This window comes from Mustela putorius, unplaced genomic scaffold, assembly GCF_011764305.1.
Source record: "Mustela putorius furo isolate JIRA1106 unplaced genomic scaffold, ASM1176430v1.1 tig00000174_pilon_pilon_pilon, whole genome shotgun sequence".
Lineage (NCBI taxonomy): Eukaryota > Metazoa > Chordata > Mammalia > Carnivora > Mustelidae > Mustela > Mustela putorius.
In genome coordinates this window covers 17,192,436-17,214,977 of record NW_025421304.1, presented here as the reverse complement: position 1 = coordinate 17,214,977, position 22,542 = coordinate 17,192,436, and the positions used below count along the sequence as shown (strand labels likewise).

At 38.5% G+C, this 22,542-nt stretch overlaps 1 protein-coding gene across 1 annotated transcript; it reads left to right on the top strand.

Moving 5' to 3' along the window:
• The first annotated feature begins 96 nt into the window (after nucleotides 1–96).
• NUDT21 (nudix hydrolase 21) lies at nucleotides 97–16,998 on the top strand. The gene is made up of 7 exons (XM_004744210.3): nucleotides 97–348; nucleotides 3,760–3,960; nucleotides 4,829–4,892; nucleotides 9,555–9,644; nucleotides 14,126–14,201; nucleotides 15,302–15,416; nucleotides 16,722–16,998. Exons 1-7 carry the CDS (start codon nucleotides 233–235, stop codon nucleotides 16,741–16,743), a joined length of 684 nt encoding a protein of 227 aa, XP_004744267.1. The 5' UTR covers nucleotides 97–232; the 3' UTR covers nucleotides 16,744–16,998.
• The last annotated feature ends 5,544 nt before the right edge of the window (nucleotides 16,999–22,542 follow it).

The following is a 22,542-nucleotide window of genomic DNA, read 5'->3' as shown; positions in this document are numbered from 1 at the left end:
ATATTGAGGCAGTCTCATCAGAGATTGGCCTAGTGGTAGGCTGGCCTCCGCCTCTCTACTTCCTGCCGCCAGAGGCTCCGGATGCACTTCCGGCGTGCTTTCCCCTCCTCTTGCGCTCTCATGTTAATGGCGGGTGGCGTCTGCTGAGGGGACGCAAATAACCGCTACCGGCAAGGGAAAGTCTCCTTGCCTGCCCCACTTCCATTCTCCGCAAGTATTCGAGCTCGCCAGCATGTCCGTGGTGCCGCCTAATCGCTCACAAACCGGCTGGCCCCGGGGAGTCAACCAGTTCGGCAACAAGTACATCCAGCAGACTAAGCCCCTCACCCTGGAGCGCACCATCAACCTGTAAGTGCGGCCTGGCCTTTGCGCGCTGTATTCTCGGGCACCCCCTTACCTCGTGAGCGCTCCCAGAGGTTCCCAGTCTTCTTCCGGCGTGTCCCCGGCCCTCGGTGGGCTTCACGCCTCCCCATCACCTCCACTCCCGCTGGCGAATGCGCCCCTTTCTAGCTCCTACCGGACCCTTCGTGGTCCTCGAGCGCCACAGAGTTAGAGCCCTACTTGAGAGGGTTTTCTTTTCCTGGAGAGAAGGCTTGCTCCCATGCCCCTGGATTCAGTCATAATAGGAAAATCCCAAGTTTGCTTTAGAACTCCTCCTTCCCCACGTCTGCAAGAGGAAACCATCTGCAGAACATGGTGTTCATTTTTCCTATCTAGTGTTTATGTTTTCACGTCACGTATGTGGTATTGCTTTTGTGGGTTCTTCTTTGATGTGAACGGTATAATGTATCGTGTGCGCAGTTTTCATTTTTCTGTAGCATTGGGCTTTGGAGAGCTAGCTATATAACGCGTAGGTTTAGGTCCCCCCCCCCCCCCCCCCTTAACGGCTTAATTGATACTTGAGCTCCAGAATACACCACATTTTATTCATGTGCTCGGGGCCATCTGGCTAACCTTCTGTATTCACCTGTCTTCTCTCCGCAGCGACAGCAGCCAGGGGGCCGCAACTTGGGAGGGTGCCTACTGTTAAGGTTAGGCTTTCATTCAGACCGTGGAGGGAACCAGCGTGTAGCCCCAGAGAACCTATTTTAGGCTGCGTTTTTATTTTCAACACTTTTCTCTTTGAACCCTTCAAGCTGTTGCATTTCGATGTCACTCTCAAAAGTTAATCTCGCAGTGGCAGGTAATTGGCATTGGAGCTCTGTCTGGCTCAAGAAAATTTTTGGTATTCTCTCTCTCTCTGTTTTTTTAATTGTTTCTGAGAGCTTTTGAGCCACCGTGGTGCTGACCCTAATGAAGCAAAGTGGCCAGTTTCTGGTCAATGTTTAAATAAAGTGCAAGGACAGGGGCGCTTGGGTGGCTCAGTCAATTAGGCATCTGCCTTCTGCTGATCCCAGAGTCCTGGGATCTAGCCCAGCTTTAGGCTCCCTGCCCAGTGGGGAGCCGGCTTCTCCTCTCTCTGCCTACTACTCCCACTGCTTGTGAGTTCTGTCAGATAAATAAATAAAGAAACAAAATCTTAAAAAAAAAAAAAAAGCAAGGATTTACTGATACTGGCGTTTCCATGAGAAACTTTAGGTGTTTCTCTATTTTACTTTCAAATAAAGGAACTTTTCCCCTTCAAAAATGATTTGAAATTGAAGAGATGATTGCTATTATTGTTTTACTTGGCAAAACAATTTGGCAAAAAAAATTTGGTGCTGGCATGGAAATTTAGACAGTAAAAAAACTGGGTTTATGAAGTCTAGCTAGATTGATGTGTATATACAAGTTAATATCTCTAGCTATTACGTCAACATAATAACTTTAATTTCATATCCCCTCTTTAAAACATCTTCATAAGATACCCCTGAAGCCGAAAAGGCAAATGTTCTTTTTAAAAATGTGAAAGCACAGCTTCTGAATTATGTTGGTAATTAGGAGTAGGGCTTGTGGTTTTTGCTTGATTTAACGTCATTACTGGATCAGTTCGCATCAAGTTACTATGTAGAATTAATATGGTGAAGTGTTTTTATTTTTACTCCATTAAAGTTATGGATTGATGAATTTACAGAATGTTTCCTCTCCTGGATAAATAAGGTATGCAGAAAAACAAAACGAAACAAAACACTTGTGAACTCAGTTCACCTGGGTGAGTTATAATCTAACTTGAAAACAAGTCCTTTCTCCTCTACTATACTTTCTTTTAGGATGTACTATGTGAAAGTCTACTTTGTACCAGGCACTAGGCATAACCCTGGGTGTATAGTGGTGAGAAAGTAAGATGTAGTCCCTGCTTTGCAAAGTTCACAGTGTGATGGGAATAAAATGCATGTCCGGGCTGGCACTATGATTTCATACATGAAAATTCTTACATTTCATTTAGATGGCATCTCTTTATTGATACGAGAGCTAGACTTTACAGTTTAGATATGTACAGCTATCCTTAATTCTTTCTAATTCAAGTTGTGAATACTAAATGTTAATACATATAAAAAATTGCCTGGCACATAGTACCGGGTGAAATTGTTGTGACAAGCAATGATGTTAGATTCAGCCTTGGGTCTACTGGGGAAGTCCTTGAATTTCTTAAAGCTGCTTCATTCATGCCTAGAATCTGGCTTCAGTGTTAAGTTTTGACAACCTTGATTTGTTTACCTTTCAAGAATAGCTAAGTGGATTGATTATATAGTTGTTGGCTTTTAATGTTAAGTCATTTTTTTAAAAGATTTTATTTATTTATTTGACAGAAATCATAAGTAGGCAGAAAGGCGGGGGGGAGAGAGAGAGGAGGAAGCAGGCTCCTGACAGAGCAGAGAGCCCAATGTGGGGCTGGATCCCAGGACCCTGGGATCATGATCTGAGCTGAAGGCAGAGGCTTTAACCCACTGAGCCACCCAGGTGCCCAATGTTAAGTCATTTTGATACGGAATAGGCAGGTGTGGTCAAAGCATTCTTACTCAAAGACTTATAATCAGAGGGTTCTTTACTGTAAGGGTAGTGTTTGGGGGGGGGGTTACAAGGTGGTATGTTTGATTAAATATAAATAGGGGATTTTTAACTATCTTTAAGGAAAAATTTGATATTTACCAGACAAGATGAAAATTATTTTAATATGAGCTATATTTGGAATTCTTGCTAGAGGAGAGAATATTCAGAATAGATATGGTTGGCAAAGGATTTGAATTACTAGAAGGGAAGAGTAAGGCTATTGGATAGAATACAAGCAGAAAGTCAGAGATTATTTAGAGGGGACGGAAAAAGTTCACCTGAAGAGGAAAGGGTTGTGGTACCAGAAAAGTCTGAGGATAGTTGACTGGGAGAAAAATAACTGAAGAGTTGATGGAATGTGGTGGCTCACTTTGTAGAAAAAGAGATATTAGTCTTTAGCACCCATAATTAATAGAATTTCTAGTTAGATTAGTAGAAAATCCCAAGGGGGCATTAGCCAGGTTGACAGTGTTAGTCTAACAGCTGTGATTTAAAACCAGAGGATTTCCAGATAGCCACTTCTCTAAGCATTTGAGGGCCTTAAGGGGTGGTGTTATCTATACTTGAAAGTTCAAGTGTGGTGTAGCAACTTGATGTAATGGAAGCTGTCCATCCAGTCCAAAGAGCTGGATTCTGATCTCTGCTGTCACATTAACTTGTATAACTTTGGACAAAACCTGGTGTTTTCCAAACTTTTCCCCCCTGTAGTTTCTTTGTGTGTGTTTGGTATCTGTCATGGTAAATTATGGTCCTCTGTTCTCATGTTAGATATTTGTTTTTGGATCACAGGTACCCTCTTACCAATTATACTTTTGGTACAAAAGAGCCCCTCTATGAGAAGGACAGCTCTGTTGCAGCCAGATTTCAGCGCATGAGGGAGGAATTTGATAAAATTGGAATGAGAAGGACTGTAGAAGGGGTTCTGATTGTACATGAGCATCGGCTACCACATGTGTTACTGCTACAGCTGGGAACAACTTTCTTCAAATTGTAAGTGTCATTGGAAGTTAGCAGCCAGACAACTTTTAATAGGATTGCTGTTTTTTGCAGTTTTGGAAGACCATTTTTGACGTTAGTCATTTAGTTACATAAGCACTGCTGTTAATGGAGTCTTTAGAAAGAGAAAATCATTTCATTTTTCAGTGTAATGCTCATTTATTCCTTAACTGGCAATCTGCCTATTTCTGTATATTGTTAAGAACTGAGCTTGATAGAAGCTTCATGAAGCAGATTAGTCGAAGTTCAATTTCTAGATGTCATTGTACCATTACTAAGAACAAGTGATATTATTTCTTTCTTAGGATGGTGTTTCTGATTCTTAAAATGACTTGCATTTTTATAGTTAACTGTTTAGTTTTATCACTTAAACTCAATAAAATAAATAAATAAATAAATAAATTTCTTTGTATTATACATTCAGTGCATAACCATTTGACCAGATTGTACCAAAAAGAGAGGTCTCAAATCCTTAGTTTGGAATTCTTGAAGAACATGTCATTTTTCAGACCGAAAAAATGTGGTCCATTGCCTCTTTGGGCATTTCTAGAATCCATTATGACCAGATTGCCTTCCAGAGAGAAGAGAGTGGGATAGACTGGTGGCTAGAAGTTGTTTATTATGTTACATACTTTGTTTAAAACTAGGGTTTGTGCACTGTTAGTCTGGTGAATTAAAAGGAGGAGTTCAATTTTCTAGCACATTCTTCCCCCTCCCTTTGACATTTATTTTCTCTGATTGCCTTCTGTGACACTGAAATATGAGTTCTTCAGTTATATGATAGAAATTATTATTATTGTATTCTTCCTGTTATCCTAAAATTGTTTTAAGTTGAAAGCTGAAATTCTTAACCTTTATACAGACCTGGTGGTGAACTTAACCCAGGAGAAGATGAAGTTGAAGGACTAAAACGCTTAATGACAGAGGTATTTCTCCATTTAACCACTTTGGCGGTTTTATCCTTGCCCATCTGAACACCATCAACTGAATGGATAAATAGGCTTTTTATCTTTTTTATTTTTTTTTATTTTGAATAGTTTTCACTAAATCTTAAACAACAGAGTGTTAGTACTATGTTTACTTTCTGTAAGTTGAACTAGAACTTAACACTTTTTTCCACTGAAGTGCTGATGTAACAATAAGGGTTAATAAAAGCCAACATTTTATTGAGTACTTACTGTGCTAGGCATTGTTCTGAGTGCTTTACGTGCAGTAGTTTCTTCAGCTGTCACAACAGCCCTAGGGAGAAGTAATGTTATTAATCCCATTTTACCAAAAGGGAAACTGGGCACAGAGGGTTCAAATAACTTCCTTGATGTTTGCAGGTAGTTTGTCATGGAGCTGGAGATTGGAATACAGTTAGTTTTGTTGCGGTGTAGGCCGCTATAGGGTTTTTGACAAGAGTGATTCCTATTAAAAAGCTATTTTCATTTTTGACATATCTTTTAAGCTTTACCCACATTGTGCTACCTTTTAAAAGTCACTCTAATGTCTGTCTCTAGAGACTTGAGGCCAAATGCATAGATGCTCCAGGTTTTGAAGTTACAGGTTGTTTTTATTATTATTTTTCTTTTTCTTAGAGCACAGTCCTTCCCTCTTTAATTATAAAACTAATATGCATTATGTGCAAAAACCTTGGCAAGTACAGAAAAGCAGGAGAAACAAAACTAAAATCACCTGTAATTCTACTACTTTGACCTATTGGTTTATCTTTCCAGTGTTTTTTTAAGTACATTATACCTTTTAAATATTGTGCTTTGCTTGCTCTTCCATTTACATGTGGTTGATTGAACCTATTTGCTTAACTCAGCTCCTTCTCAGAAATCCCACCAAGAAGGAAGTAAAGGGTTTTTTAAAAGATAGAAATTCAGTAGAATTGAAGGAGTTTAAGATGAGACAATTGCAAAAAAGAATTTTTAGAAGCTAGAAAAGCAGATGGGCATATCATATCTGACTTAGCAGAAACCTCAGCCCAGCAGGGGGTAGTTCAGGACTTGCACTCCATAGCACCACACAGGCTGAGGAATTGGAAGTGCCAGGTGCCCCTAAAAGTGGGAGCCTGCATGGACTGGAAACTGGATTGTTAGTAGAGATTGACTCAGAAAACACTAAGCAATGAAAAAATAGAAGGGATGAGAATAAACGAGAGTTTATATTCTGAATAGTGAGACTTACAGATTTCTACTACGTTGATAGAATTGTGACAATTAGGCTTAAGGTTGGAGATTTTGCTTCTGGAGAAAGTGACCAGTCCAAAAAAAAACGCCTCCAGATGATGATATTTGGGAATCTTCCCAAAGAATAGTGTGGCCCTGCCACTCAGGGTGACAGCTAAGCACCTTAGTACTTTACCTTAATTGTGAGCCAGGCTTTTGGAGAAAGTGTCTTAACAAGAAAGAGATCAAAAGAAGCAAATGAGGGGCGCATGGATGACTCAGTGGGTTAAAGCCTCTGCCTTCCACTCAGGTCATGATCCCAGGGTCCTGGGATAGAGCCCCCGTGTCGGGCTCTCTGCTCAGCGGGGAGCTTGCTTCCCTTCCTCTCTCTCTGCCTGCCTCTCTGCCTACTTGTGATCTCTGTCTGTCAAATAAATAAAATCTTTAAAAAAAACAAAAGAAGCAAATGGAACTCAACAGAACACAATTTAGCAATCAATAAAATTACTATTCTAGATGTGATGAGAGGAGATAGCTCATCTGTGGAACCCTGGGCCATGAAAAAGACTATTGAACCAATAAGAAAGAACTCATGAGTGGGGCGTCTGGGTGGCTCAGTGGGTTAAAGCCTCTGCCTTCAGCTCAGGTCATGATCCCAGGGTCCTGGGATCGAGCCCTGCGTCGGGCTCTCTGCTCAGTGGGGAGTCTGCTTCCTCCTCTCTCTCTCTGCCTGCCTCTCTGCCTACTTGTGATCTCTGCCTGTCAAATAAATAAATAAAATCTTTAAAAAAAAAAAAAAGAACTCATGAGTATTCAAAAAAAATGTTAGCAGAAACAAAACATTCACTAGAGGGTTAAAAGATTGAATTGAGGAAATCTAGAAAGTAGGATGAAAAACAATCTAGAGGAAATCTAGAAAGTAGGATGAAAGTAGGAGGCAAAACAGAGGTGAGAAATGATAAAATTAGTGGGTCATGCTAGAAGGACCAAAATAGATTATAGACAAATAGAGCAGAGGAAGAATATCAAAGCAATAATTCCCAAACTTAAAGAACATGAGTTTTCAGATCAGAAAGACCTACTGTCCTGCCCTTTATAATGAACGTTAAAAGATCCATGCAAAGGCGTATCATGAAAGTTTCAATCAGTAAGGATAAAGAGAAGATCTTAAAAACTTCCAAAGTTGGGAAGTGGAGGGGAGATAGGAGTTAAATACAAAGCATCATCAAAAAAGGTATTGACTTCCTAGAAATAATACTGGAAGTTAAAAGCCCTTGTAACATGCCTTCATAATTCTGAGAGAGCATGATTTCTGCTGTAGAATTGTTTGTATAATCAAACCATAAATCCAGTGTGCAGGTAAAACTATTTCCAAACATACAGAATTTCCAGAAATACAGATCTTGTAACTTTTCTCAGGAAACTACTAGAGGGTGTTGACTACCAAAATGAAAGGAAGAACTAAGAAGATACAGGATTCAGAATGTAGAGAGGATCTAACAACATAGGCAGAGGGAAGCTCTAGGACTTGCGTTGTGAGGCAGGGTTGAGAGCACTACAGAGCAGAGGAGGATGATAGAAAGTGTTGCTTGGGGGAAAAAAAAATGAAATTGACAGAATAATTGACATTTGAATTGAGAAGAAATTTAAGTTCTTGGGAGAATGTGGACATGAAGTAGTGATAGTGAATGATATATGTATGAAACAGTTATTAACTCTGAAAGAAAAGGATAGTTGTGTAGTAAGAAATGCAATTATAGTTTACTCAACGCTGATGTGTCGAGTCACCTAGTCATAGTAATTTAAATACTGAATGCAGTCTTCTTTTTTTAAAGATATTATTTATTTATTTAACAGACAGATTACAAGTAGGCAGTGAGGCGGGTAGAGAGAAAGGGGGAAGCAGAGTCCCTGCTGAGCAGAGAGCCCAATGCGGGGCTCGATCCCAGGACCCTGGGATCATGACCTGAGCTGAAGGCAGAGGCTTTAACCCACTGAGCCACCCAGGTGCCCCCCCTGAATGCAGTCTTAACCAAATACTGATTATGGGAGGATGGTAGAAGAGAAAGTATGAATGGAGGATATAGTTTAAAGATCTGAATTCTCACTCACAGTAGGAGGGTGTTAATTGCTTTTTTTCTTTAAGTTTATAAAAATGTAAAGTAATCAAGAAATGACCAAAAAGCATGCATGAAAAGTATAACTGTAGTGGAGAAACCTGATAAACAGTACCTCAGCCCAGATGATCAAGGTTAACATCAGTAAAAGTCGTGTCTATGTAATATGCTCTTGACATGATGTAATGAGAATGGTACTTTAGCTTGGTGGTCTTCCTTTCTAAACTCCCCAAAATCCATAATCCCTGTCTAACTGAGAGGCATGGTATTAAATACTTTATTAGTATTCCTCAAAACTATGAGGATCACAAAGAAACTGAGAAACTGTTAGTCTGTAGGAGAAATTACAATTTAATGTAAGAGGAAATTTATTTCTTTACAAAGGAAGGAAATTCTGGGACTGGAAAGGACATGAGTTAAAAACTAACTAACCTTTCAATTAGTAAAGTAAAAGTATTGGTTCATTAGTTGTGACAAATGTGCTAGTATAAGATGTTAATAGGGGAAACTGGCTGTGGGATACGTAGGAAGTTTGTACCATATTTGCATTTTTTTTCTATAAATGTGAAACTAAAACAGTTTGATTTTTTGTTTCAGCTTTTTATTTAAATTCTAGTCAATTAACATACAGTATTTATAGTTTTAGGGGTAGAATTCAGTGATTCATCACTTACGTATAATATCTAGTGCTCATCACAATTGTCCTTAATACCCATGTCCCATCTAGCCCACACACTGGTCCGCCTTGCTCACCTCCCCTCTAGCAACCCTCTGGAAAATAGTTTCTTTAAAAACAAGGTGAATGCTTGTGAAGAGTAGAGGCGAGTACGGGGGAAAAACGCTAAGAGTTGAAAGTTGTAGCCAATGGAAATGGGGACGTGGAACAGGGAACTGCTCTTTCTCATTGTAGACCTTGTAGAACCATGTTTGACCAATTAAAACATATAGAGAGTATAATTTTAATTAAAATGACTTAAGTTTAATATTCTGCCACCCAGATTTATAAAAATGAAAGTTTTTTTTTTTCTATAATTTAGTTAGGTGGTGATTTACACAAGCTACAGTTGATTCTAGTAAAACTATTGTATGTATGCTATTGGGTTATGTAAGAAATTGGCCAGGGCATAACAATAGATTTGTTGGTCCTATATAGTTATGTTGTTGCTAGATTGCCATTTTGGAACTAATAGTTATATCTTGGGCCAAATGACATAGATAATAGTAGACAAGAAATTATAAAGAGGAAATTTACATCTTTACAAAAGAAGTATTTTCATGGGTAGGTATTACTGGTTGTATTATTTCTTTTTGACAGATACTGGGTCGTCAAGATGGTGTCCTGCAAGACTGGGTCATTGATGACTGCATTGGTAACTGGTGGAGACCAAATTTTGAACCTCCTCAGGTCAGTGTTCTTTTCTATTTGCTGGGCATTTAGGGAAGTAGAAAACTACTTTAATTCCAGCCTTTGGAAAAGAGTATAGCAGAATTTGACTTTCTCTCTCATTAATGTAGATAAAAATTTTTTAAAATCAAGCATTTTTTTCTTTGAAAGAAAAATTTCACATATACAAAAGTAGGAATAATAAAAGTCCATAAATCCCATTACCTGTCTTCCACCTTCAACAGTTAGCAGCTCATGGTCGGACTTCATTTCATCTGGCACTCTTTTCCCCTCCCTCAACTTCGATTATTTTGGAACAAGTCCTAGGTAATCATGTCAAATGTAAATATTTCAGTAAATGTCTCTGCAACGTAAGGGTCTCTTTAAAAATAACACCGTATACATTCTCACACTAAGAGTAAGGAATTACTCCATAATATCATTATGAATTACTCCATAATATCATTAAATATGTGTATCTCTGACTAGTTTCAAGCTTGTATTTTGTTTTCTAATTTGTTTAAATTAGGATGGTCTCTTAAGTCTCTTTTGGCTGGTGATCACTTTCCTGGTTCTCTTTTTTCCCCTCTCGTAATTTATTAATAAAAACAAGCTTTTTAAAGTCCTTTGTGTTTCCATTGCTGATTGCATCTGCCTGTTGTCATTGAACATGTAGTTCTTTCGCTTCTGTCCTATAAACTGGTATATCAAGAAACTGGATTTGACTGGTGGGGGAAGTATAAGGCTCACCAGAGCTGGTGTATTGTTTAATTTCTGCATAATAAATTACCCCTAAACTTAGCAGTTTAAGACAGCAGACATTTGTTACCTTCATTTCTCAAGGTCAGACATCTGGGAGCTGCCTGGCTGGGTGGTTCTGGCTCATGGTCTCTCAAGAGGTTATGGTCAGTCTGTCATCTGGGATTGTGTCACCTCAAGGCTGGACTAGGGCTGAAGGATCTGATCCCAGGTTCACACATGTGTTTGTTAGCAGGCCATTCTTCTTGCGCTGTTGGACTGAAGGCTTCAGTTCCTTGTTGGGTGTTGACCTGAACGTGCTCTCTTTTACCAGGAGAGTTGTCTCCATAGGGTAACTCCCAGTGAGGCAGCTGGCTTCCCCTAGAGCTTGAGATCCGAGGTGGAGAAAGTTACAGGGAGCAAGAAAGCTGTAGTCTGTATAACCTAATCTTGACAGTGACATACTGTCAGTTCTGCTGTATGCTACTGGTCACAAAAGCCAACATAGTACATTGTGGGAGGGGACTACATAAAAGTAGGCAGGAAACAGGTCGCTGGGGGTCATCTTGGGGGATGGCCCTCACAGACAGTACCATGCACTTCCATCAGAAGTTTTGTCATGTCTGGTTATGTCTTTTTGTAATGTTAGCCGCTCGTTGATAATAGTTTTTTGGGCTTATTAATTCATTAGGGTTGTCGCCCTTTTATTTTTTTAATTTATTTTTTAAAAAAGATTTAACTAATTTACTTATTTGACAGAGAGATCACAGGTAGGCAGAGAGGCAGGCAGAGAGAGAGGAGGAAGCAGGCTCCCCGCTGAGCAGAGAGCCCAATGTGGGGCTCGATCCCAGGACCCTGGGATCATGACCTGAGCGGAAGGCAGAGGCTTTAACCCAGTGAGCCACCCAGGCGCCTCATTTGTGATCCTTTTATTAAGGGAAACTTCTCTCATCAACTATTTGGTTACCCTGAGGTATAATTTATGTAGGAAAGAATAAATGTTTCTTTTCAGAAGAATGAGTTAATTTATTAGTATCCTTCAAAGACTTTATTCACAAGAAAGAATAAGACAGAGACTTGGGTGCAGATAGATTGTTTGGTACGTGATCCCAGAAAACAATAGACTGATGAGACTGATGGGGGAATTACAGCTATGGGCAACTGGACCGATCCTGCTAAGGACTGTGAGGAACCATATGCAATGTACCTTAAAATTGTTCATTAGAAGGAGGGAAGGCTGGAGACTCCTACCCCATTGGATGAGGGTTGTATTAACTCCCTTGCACTTTCATGTTGAGTCGGAGCACAGGTTATGAGATTTTCTGGGGCTTTAGAAACTCTTTGAGGCTGAAAAGCAGAGAGTGAGACAGTGGCAGTAAGCTGGGAGCTTTCTGGCAATTTCCAACACAGCTGCCCTGAAATCTGAGGTGGGATGAGATCTGAGGGGATGGTAATGAGGTAATTCGGGACCAAAAAGCATCTGGTTCAGTGACCTTTTCAAGTGTCCTATGACATCATGGTTTAAATATATTCCTTGTGTTCTAATCCATTGTAATGATTGATAATGGTACTGAGCTCAAATTTTCTTACCTTTAACTGATGGGAGACTCTGATCCTGAATCCTGTTAACAAGGCTTTATGACATAGATCTCTTCTTTGCATGACAGCATGTTCCAGGCTAAGAATTATATAAAATATCAGCCAAGCAAAAGATGATTATGTCCTCCTCTTCCTTCCGACTCTCTGGTATAGCTGAGGGATAGGAAGAGCAGGTGCTGTTGGATCTGGCGCTAGTTCTCAGCACCTGAAAATTGCCTCGGCTTTAAGAAAGTATAATTTCATTTGAAAATAGTGAGGTTCCTGGTCCGAAGGTACATAAAATGATTATTGTTAACATTTTTTTGGTTTCTAAGCCTTCTTTGATCAAACTGGAAGCCCAGTAATAACACAAAAGTTTTTCAGGCTTCTCTCTGAATACCCTCATTCATCTCCCCTACTGAAGTCCTAGGACAGTTGCCTTCATGGATGCAACCCTGTGGGGTTGGCTCTGCTAGCATGAGATGCAGCGTTAAGTGTTGTGTGTGTTGTGTGTTCATTTCATACACTTGGAGTAGTGGTTAGGTGTCCGTGGGAAAAGAGCACGACACCATCTCCCCTATCTTTTTGTATAAAGTGCAGTTGGCTTAAACTCCAAGATAAAGACTGGAGAAGAAAGTTTTTTTTTCTTTTAAAGATTTTATTTATTTATTTGACAGAGAGAGAGATCACAAGTAGGCAGAGAGGGGGGAAGCAGGCTCTGCTGAGCAGAGAGCCCGACGCGGGGCTCGATCCCAGGACTCTGGGATCATGACCTGAGCCAGAGGCAGAGGCTTTAACCCACTGAGCCACCCAGGCGCCCCTGGAGAAGAAAAGTATTAAAAGAAGAGGAACTTATAGCCCCAAGTAGAAGAAAATGGGGTAATGCCAGTCACTTTGGTTTGGTCATGGTTTAGGAGCTTTTGTTGTATGTGAACAGCTTTCCTGTAGCCTGTGCTGTTCAGACTACTACTCACTGCTCTGTCTGTCATTGCCAGTGTGCCTGGTTTTCATGACCATGTAGGGCACCTCCAAAGCCTGGAACAGTTGTCTTCATTTATCATACCTTAGGGATGGCTCTGGTGTATCATTATTCTAACTCGAATACTGGGATGTTGAGTGGGGTGGAATAGTGGGAAATAACAGGCTTTTATCGTCAGATAAGGGTTGACTAGATGAGGCTGAATCCTGGTATCATTACTTAGTTGTGTAGTCTTGGGAAAGACTTGCAGCTTTTATTGTCAGATAAGGGTTGACTAGATGAGGTTGAATCCTGGTATCATTACTTAGTTGTGTAGTCTTGGGAAAGACTTGCAGCTTTTTTTCAGTGTAAGTTCTTACATAAAATGTGGGTGATGTTTCCTCCTTTCGGCATCCTCTGTTTTATCCTACTCTCCCGTTATATCTATTTTCAGCATTTTCCAATTCCCCTGCCCTCAAAATACAACTCCCAAAGCCAGAGTAGATTCTTCTGAATGTATGTGGGGAGATGTAGGTGAGTTCTGTACCTCTGACTGAGGTCCTAACCTCCCCTAGCTAATTCTCTTTAGAATCCCTTAAGTTCTCCAGAATAATTTCTCCATTTTCACAAGCAACTTTACTCTTTCTAGCTGACAGGACTCCACTGAGACTTTTGGTTTCTGAACATTCTTTGATCAAACTAGAAGCTCAGTAATAACATACAAGTTTTCCAGGCTGGTGTTCCTAAAGTGTGTGTCGGGGGTTGTGTGTGTGTGATTGTTGTTGGAGCACTGTCTTGTCAGATACCTCAAAGGGCATATTTAGACTTCTAATATAGTAAACTTCTTTGGGTTGTAAGTTCCTCAAGCTGCAAATCCTGTGACTTATACCTAAAATTGATTTGAATGGCTAAATGGTTTACTACTCGTTATGTTGTATTTATCAAGCATTTATCTTTCAGAACATCTGTTAGGTACCAGGTTCTGGTAAAGGGAAGACTAGAAAGAGTTCTGTTTCTTCCAGCAGTTTATGCTGTATTGGGAAAGAAACAGAGAGAGAAAGAAATGAAAACAGCATACATGTTAAAATTGTGTTGGGATTGTGAGGAACTTGGTCTCAGGGTTGATAACTTGATCTTAACGTCTGAAATGGAAGAAGTCGATAAATAAAGGCACGGAGGTGTGAGGAAGGTCTTGGCAAATACAAATTATTCTCTTTTGTGATTTTAGTACCCGTATATTCCTGCACATATTACAAAACCTAAGGAACATAAGAAGTTGTTTTTGGTTCAACTTCAAGAGAAAGGTAAGTTATTCTGCTTTTGAATGTAGCCATCTGAAAACTTGTGTAGAGTAATTTCAAGAATACTTTTATTTGAGTTTTCTCCAAGTTTCTTGAATTTTGAATTTATTATGAAATTAAAATATATACTATGTATATACAGAATTAACCTCTTTTTAAAAAAAAGATTTTATTTGTTTATTTTTTAAAGATCTTATTTATTTATTTGAGAGAGTGTGAGTGTGAGCATAAGCAGGAGGAGCAGCAGAGAGAGAGAAAGAGACTCTCAGGTGGACTCCACACTGAGCACAGCGGCCTGAGCTAAAATTGAGAGTCAGACAGTTAACTGACTAAGCCACCCAGGTGCCCCAGAATTAACTAGTTCTTCACATAGATGTGCCAAGTCATGCTAGAGGGGGAAGAGTAAATTTTATGAGAGCCTAAATACCTGATAGTAGTGTTTTAAAATAACTGTTTAGCTTTTGGTACTGATATTCTTATTGTGATAAACTGAAACTTTTAGGAGACAGAGGAATTAATTTTTTAAATGCCACCTTTAGGCCTGTTGTACATTTTAACAAATATTTCTTATCATAGTCTTAAAATGGAATTCAAAATAAATTAAGGCTCGGCTCTTCTCCCTTTGTTTCCAGGGCCAGCACTTATAATGTCCTTGTGCTTATTAATAACACTGACTGTGAACTTTGCTTGAAAGATACAACCAAAATGGAGTGCTTGGGTGGCTCAGTTGATTAAGCGTCTGCCTTCGGCTTGGTCATGATCCCAGCCTGAGATTGAGCCCTGCATCATGCTTCTTGCTCAGCAGGGAGCCTGGTTCTCCCTTTCCCTCTGCCTGCCACTCCCCCTGCTTGTGCTCACTCTCTCTCTCTCTCTCTCTCTCTCTCCCTCCCCCCTCTCATTCTGTCAAATAAATAAGTAAAACCTTTAAAAAAAAAAAGATAACAACCAAAATGTGTTAAGGGGAATTACCTTTTTCCTCAGGAGTTTCTCAAATATAAAATGGGTGATTACTTTATAAATGAATTGTAAGCAGTGATTGTCTAAGAATTTATAGAAGATGTATACTGTTTTGTTTTACTTTATTTTATTTTGTTTTATTTTAGCTTTGTTTGCAGTCCCTAAAAATTACAAGCTTGTAGCTGCACCATTGTTTGAATTGTATGACAATGCACCAGGATATGGACCCATCATTTCTAGTCTCCCTCAGCTTCTGAGCAGGTATGGAAAGTTGAACATTTTGTGGCTGGTTCATTTAAATTGCCAGATTTAAGATATTCTGAGCTGTTTGACAAAGGATAGTTAGGAATTTTGGTCTTTAAGGAAACTAAGACTGTAGATGGTTTCTTGGCTCATGCACAAGCCACAGATTAAGTATGACTGACTAAAAGTATCCCCAGACTCCCAAGTTGCAGCATGACATTCTGGTATTTGGGTGGATGTTCTTCTCCACATCTGATATTTTTGTTACTGTTAAGTTTGAAGTCTTCATTCAAAGAGGAGATGATAAAATGGCAGTCAGCACAGTATAATAAAATTGAGGGGAATTATCTATATGAAAATATGGAGAATTACATCTTTGTGTAAGATGTTCTCTTTCTTTGAAATGTGCTGTATTTAGGTCTACTGGGATATGAGGGATTGATTCCTGAATTTTTACATACATGGAGTTTAGTTTTCTTGTTTTGTTTGTTTTTGGTAGAGACAGGTATAAGAAAGGTGTTTTTTAAAAAAGTGACTTGTACTGGTTGATGTTCTTAGAGTCTTCTATAGATAGAACACAGGGCAATGTGGTGGCTAAGAATATAGATAACTGGGCAGTGTTTGGATTTGAATTCCACCTTTAATAACTTCCTGGCAGCATGACCTTGGACAAATGATTATACCTATTTGCTTATTTCTTCACCTGTAAATCAGGGTTGTAGTCCCCACTTCATAGAATTATGAGGAGCAAGTGAAAAAATGCATGTAAAGTGCTTACAACAGTGCCAGGCGCCTGGTAAATGCTTAATAAATATTAGTTAAAAAACAGTTTTAATAGTGATTTTGGCCTTCTCTGAAACCTTATTGAGTATGAAATTGGTTCTTTCCATTTTGTTATACTAGTCAAACTTCTATCTTTTGCATCTCTTCTTTGGTCTGCTGTTGAGTTAAAAGTTGAAGTGTGAGATACGAAAAAGAGTCATATAATTCATTTATTTGAACACTGCTTGTCCGGTATCAGGAACTGTGCTGAGTGGCATAATACAAGAAGTTAAAAAATTTTCCTTCTCTCAAGGAACTTTTTAGTGGATAATTAATCAAATGTACACTCTTAAGTTTTTTTTTTTTTTTAGTTGTGAGGATTTAGCAACACTATTATTTAATGTGTAAGATGAGACAGATCAGATAAAAGGATGTTTTGGTGTAGAAATGCCAAAAATGTCAAGGGAGGGGTAGGAATGTCCAAATTTCTTTATCATCTAAGATAAAAAAACTGTAAATAATGCTGTTTTTAATAAAGATATTGTTCTTTCTAAAATTCAGGTTCAATTTTATATACAACTGAATTCCTGCACAGTGGAGAAGTAAAAGAAGCCGTCTCTGTGAGCACAGCTATACACAGTGTAGAATAAATATGGTAGAAAAGTTTTTTTTGGGTTTTCTCTCTTTCCCAATCCCTAAATTGCTGCCTACTTTCTGTTGTTTGAATAGTAAAGTTAATATGAAGAACTAGATGGTGGTGTAAACAAATGTGATAATGTTTAATTTACTTTTGGTTCTACTCATACTTTTTTGTACAACATTAAAGAATATGAACTTCTTTCTATTTGTATTTTTTTTTTCTTTTTTTAATTTTCACATTAAACTTGTAAAATTCTTACAGGTGAGGACTGTTTTTTTTCCCCTGCTCCGAGGGTGGTGATGTTGAGACAATGGCAGGTTTAGGTTAGTTGAGTATGTGGGACCCTTGTTCTGATACCATTTTGGGGAATATATTCTAGATATATTCTAGATATATCTATGTTCTAGATTTTTGTGATGAGGAACTTCTGTTACTTTTGGGAACTAGATTGCTTGATGGAGTCCTGAGATGCAATTCCTGAACCAAATAATACACTTTGAGTTGTACTCCCAGTATGTTACTAACTGGTACATTTCATACTGATATATTCAGACCTTTGTTCACAAGCAAAAGACCTTGAACATATGGGAAGCCATTAAAATTGGCTAGGTTAGGGAAACTCCTGGGAATTGGTATAAAAAGAGACCTACTGAGAGCTGACTGAGACTTTTTCCCTTCGTATAATGGGTGTGTATTATTTGTGTTGTTGTGAAATTGTGTGGTTTAGTTATTCTTAGGGCCGTGGTAAAATGGTGATCTGTGAAGGAAGTTTTTAAAAATGGGTCTGTTAGGTTTTGACTCTTGGATTACAAAGTTAGTTATTTCAGTTGATATCTATAGAAATGAAAATTTGCTTTTAGCAATGACAAGCCTTGTCAAAAATATTTTGGGGTAATTTGAATCTACTGAAATCTAAAGACAGGATAGGGGATAGATTTTGTCAGCCTACAGGAAAAATACCAGTTTAAAATTCTTTAAAATAACAACTGCTAAATTAGGAACAGGTTTTGGGGAATAAAAAACGATTCTTAGGGCAAAGGATTGTGCAGGCTCTGTCATTGCTTAATGGTCCAAGTATGTTGTGCATGCCTTACAACAAGTGTGACGACTGCAGGCTTAATGAACAGGACATCTTGTAAGATGCAGCTACTTAAAGAAGAGAGATTGCTGTAGTTTATAAGAGATAGAGTGAACTTTTGATTAGTTCTTACATCTTTATGATAACAGGCCTTTTCTCCTGAATTTTGGATGAGTTGAAAGGTATATTATAAATTCTTCCCTATTTAGACTTGAGAAAATCAGACCAAGAACAACTGTATCAATAAAAATTCTAGTTTATTTAGCTGAGGTCCCATGAAGCCTTTACAAGGTTGTGTCAAGTAGTGACTGTGGTCGTGCTCATGCTTAGTAGTAGGTGAGCAACAGGACCAGAAATAATTCATGAATTCCTTTGAAAAAGCCACCGATACTGTGTAGAGTCCTCTTCCCTCAGGCACTAATAGTTCTACCCCTGTGATTTATATCAGCACATTTGTAACTTACCATAATTTTACTGGTGATTTCACTGACTAGCTGAGCCTTATCAAAATTGGGGAAGGCAGAGATGAAAACAGCTTGATCCAGCCCACCTTCTGTGGTTGCTTCTGGCATCCAAGTGAAAGGCTGTAGTAACCACATTTCAGATGTGCTAGTGCTTGCCACTTGGGGAAGGTGGAAAGTGGTGGACTTTTTCTTGGTGTTATTATAAAATGCTGTATTATTTGAAGAGATCGGATTTGAAGCTACCCGTGTCCTTTGTAACATAAGCTTTGACCTAGAAATGATTTCCTGATCACTACTTCACAGTATAAGTGCTTGAGTCAGTCATCTATATGTTGGGGCCTAGGTGAAAAAACCTTTGATTTAAGCTGGCTTGGTTACTAACTTAGAATGTAAAAAGATCTAGTTTTAAATGTAAAATTGGCAACACACAAACACAAATTTTTTACACTGTCTTTGAACTGGTCAGCTGCAGTTGTATCTTAATACTCATGTTTTAGATTTCCTGATGGAAATAGTAGAACTAGGGAAATTTAAATATGATATATTCTACAACATTAGAAGAAGGTACAAGGGAATGTTTACCATTAAGCTCTTTTTGTGTAAATTCTTAACATACTTTAAAAACTAAGTCTTAAATTGTGCATTCCAATTCTCTGTATATTAAATACTGAATACTTTTTAAATGAGCTCTTGATGGACTGATTTGTATTTTTGAATGCTTCCTGTATTCCAGGTTTGTTTATTATTAAGAGTCCTCTTTTGCATTATATAAGTACAATATATGTCATGTTGTTTTCCGTGAGTAATCTAAGTAGTGCATATTCTCTATAAATCTACTGAATGGCACTAGAAAATATTTAGTAGGTTGGTGAGTAGAAGTTTTACTCAGATGTTTTCAGTCATATTTAGAATTGACATCCCTTTGAAGAAAAGTGAAATTTGTTTTTTCCTAAGTGATGAAGACTATTATGATTTTTTAATAAGCAGATGATACTTAAAATGGCATTACGATAACTTTATGAATTTATACTTTCAACAGCAGATCAGGGAGATTTCTTATTTTTTATCACTGCCTTAGCTTACAAGGTTCAGTTATTTTATTTTATTTTATTTTATTACGGGTTCCATTAAATTAGCATTTATTGGCATATAAAAATATAGTCAAATTGCCAGTCTGTTTTCTTCCATGATGAACTAAAGTGAGAGGTAGAGGTCCTCTAAATTCAACATGCCAGCAAGCAAGCAACTTAAATTTCCTTTCTTAAATGATATGACTCTTAAGGTCTCAGGTTTTTAATGACTTTATTTTTTAAGTACTTGCTCATTCACTTGAGATGAAATGCTTGGAGTAGCTTTCCACCTCAGAGTTCCTCAGACTTATTGTTTTTACTGGTTCATAGTGTTCGGACAGTATGTGCTGTTCACGACTGCTTCAGAGGGCATGCGGTGTTTATGTTGCTTCGCCAGAGAAGTCTTAGTGGTTTTTGACGGTACTACAAGTCCGCTTCCTTAGCAAGGGTTTGATTTCCTACAATTATTCCACTTGTTTTGCATCATTTATTCTTTGGGTTAAACTAGACTCATTTCAAGTAGTTTGCCTTTGTTGTTCAGATGTGATGAAAAACACAATACTGTAATTTGACTTGAGCCATAAGACACATTTTAATATTAGCTCGTATTTATCAAGCTTTGTGAAGAAAAAAAAAAACTGACTACAACCTAAGTGAGTCTTAAGCCAGGTTAGGTGTAATTTGTATCTTAGTGATGGGTTGTACCATAGGACTGGACAAGAATTGGGGACATACAATGTTCTCTGTTGAGGGAAAGATCAGCGCATTTAAAAACTTAAAACTTTTGGTTATTGTGTTTACATCATAGTGTACTAGCATCATTTATGGTTTGGCTTTGAGAATTTTTATGGCATTACACTTACAGAAAATGTATAAAGGAAACTGAAGTTTTGGTTATATTTTTATATTTGTAAAGTGAAAGTTTGACTAAAATGCTCACTGTTCTTTTTAAATTTTATTTTATTGTTCATTTCAATTAAAAAAAAATAAAACAGAATGACATTCTCTGATTTGTGTGTGGCTACTAACCTTAGTGTGCCATTAGAAATCCTGCTCAGTTCTTTTTCAGTGTTGTTGGCCAGGGGCCATTAGGTAAGAGACAACTTGACAGAATAGCAAGGGTCTGAAGAACTGGGACACTGATGTTGCCCTCTCTGGCATGCCCCCATTGTATGTTAGCTGTCATCTTAGGCAGATCTAGTTTCCTGCATTGTGAAGCGGTCACTGGATTTGGAACCCAAAGACTGGGATTAGTAGTTGCCACACAATTTTGCTGTGTTGTATCATTGAGGGACTCAGTTTCCTCATCTATAAATCTTGTTGGTTCCTTTAGCCCCCCCCCCTCAGATTTGCCTGGAAGTCATGTTCTTTGACACTGTGCTTGCTGCTTATGTAATACTGTGTAATATAATTTCAGCCTCTTAAATAGAAACAGTGTACCCAAAAGATGAGAACACCTGTGTCATAAGATCACAGTCTTAAGGTTTTATATCAGAACAAAAGTTGAACCAAACCTGATAAAGTTATTGTAAAGTTTCTCTGAAAATTTTACTCTTGTATATTGCAGGAACCCAAAAGCCATGAAAAATTATTAAAGAAAAGCTAAAAATTGAAGTATACCCATTAACTGACTTTCCCCCTACAACTTGAGTTGGTTATTGTTTCCCCCTCTGCTAGATTGAGTAATGAAACACACTGGTCCAGCTAATGAAACACCAGAGTCCTGTGGGAGTACACTTAAGGTTATTGTTTAGATAAGGTAGTTTCAGTTTCTAGGATGTTGAGAATCTTCAACAACAAACTGATCTCTGCCTTTCTCAAAGAACAGTGAAAATTAAATGGAATCATGAATATGAAAGGATTTCGGGTATTTAAAAAGTGAATAGCAGTATAGTAATTAGGTTTGACTCCTAATCTACACAAGCCGTTTTATCTGAATTGATAAAATATTTCCTTTACATCAAGCCAAATCAGAGCCACCATTCTATAAATGAGGCAGAAAATTCAGTTTCTCAGTCATTATTGGGAGACTGTGGGGCCATCTCAAAGTCTCCAAGGAATCCCGAAAGCATAAATGGTAGTCTGAAATGAGGGTGGGAGTGCAGAGAGCTCTAGCTTCTGCCATGCTCTACAGATATTTCTCTTGTCTAAGCTGGACCAGCCCCTTACGGTCTGGTGTGGTTGCCTTCCTGCCACACTGAGCCTTAGGACTCAACTGAGAACATAGTCCGTATACTTACCAAGTATTCATTCCTGTGTCTTGCTTCCTCCCCGGGTCCTCTCATGGAGTAGGATACAGTGCAAAGAACCAGAAACAATGGTTTTAGAAGGTGGGATCTGACCATGCTAAAAAAACAAAAACAAAAACAAAAAAACCTTCAGAGGGGTGTGTGGGTGGCTTAGTTAAGCATCCAACTCTTGGTCTCAGCTCAGGCCTCAGTCTCAGGGTTGTGAGTTCTAACCCCTTGTTGAGCTCCATGCTGGTTGCGGAGCGTTCTTAAAGTGTATGGTGGCACTGCATGCCACCTCCAACCCCGCCAGCCAAATTGTTCTGTTTGATCACCGGCCCTTGGATGTTTCTAACAATTCCAAAGTGGATGGTAGTAACTTTGAAAGATCTTTGTTTTCTAATTAATAGGCTTTTATTCTTTTTTTTTTAAAGATTTTATTTATTTGACAGAGATCACAAGTAGGCAGAGAGGCAGGCCAAGAGAGAGGAGGAAGCAGGCTCCCTGCAGAGCAGAGAGCCAGATGTGGGGCTCAATCCCAGGACCCTGGGATCCTGACCCGAGCCAAAGGCAGAGGCTTAACTCACTGAGCCACCCAGGTGCCCCATCAATAGACTTTTAGAACTAGATTATCAGACGTGAAAGAGACTCAAAAATGGTTTAGTCCTTTTGAAAATTTTTTAAGATTCAACAAATACTGAGTACCTACTCTGGAGCAGGCACAATTCTAGGCCTTGGAGAAACAATGAGGAATAAAGACCCCCAAGCTCAAAATTTTTTGGTAGCACTTTTTTTGGGTCACATCTTTATTGAAGTGTACATTGAAATGATTTTTAGTACATTCAGAGTTTTCGGAGCCAACAGCACAATTAAAAAAAAAAAATCCATATTTTGCCTTTATC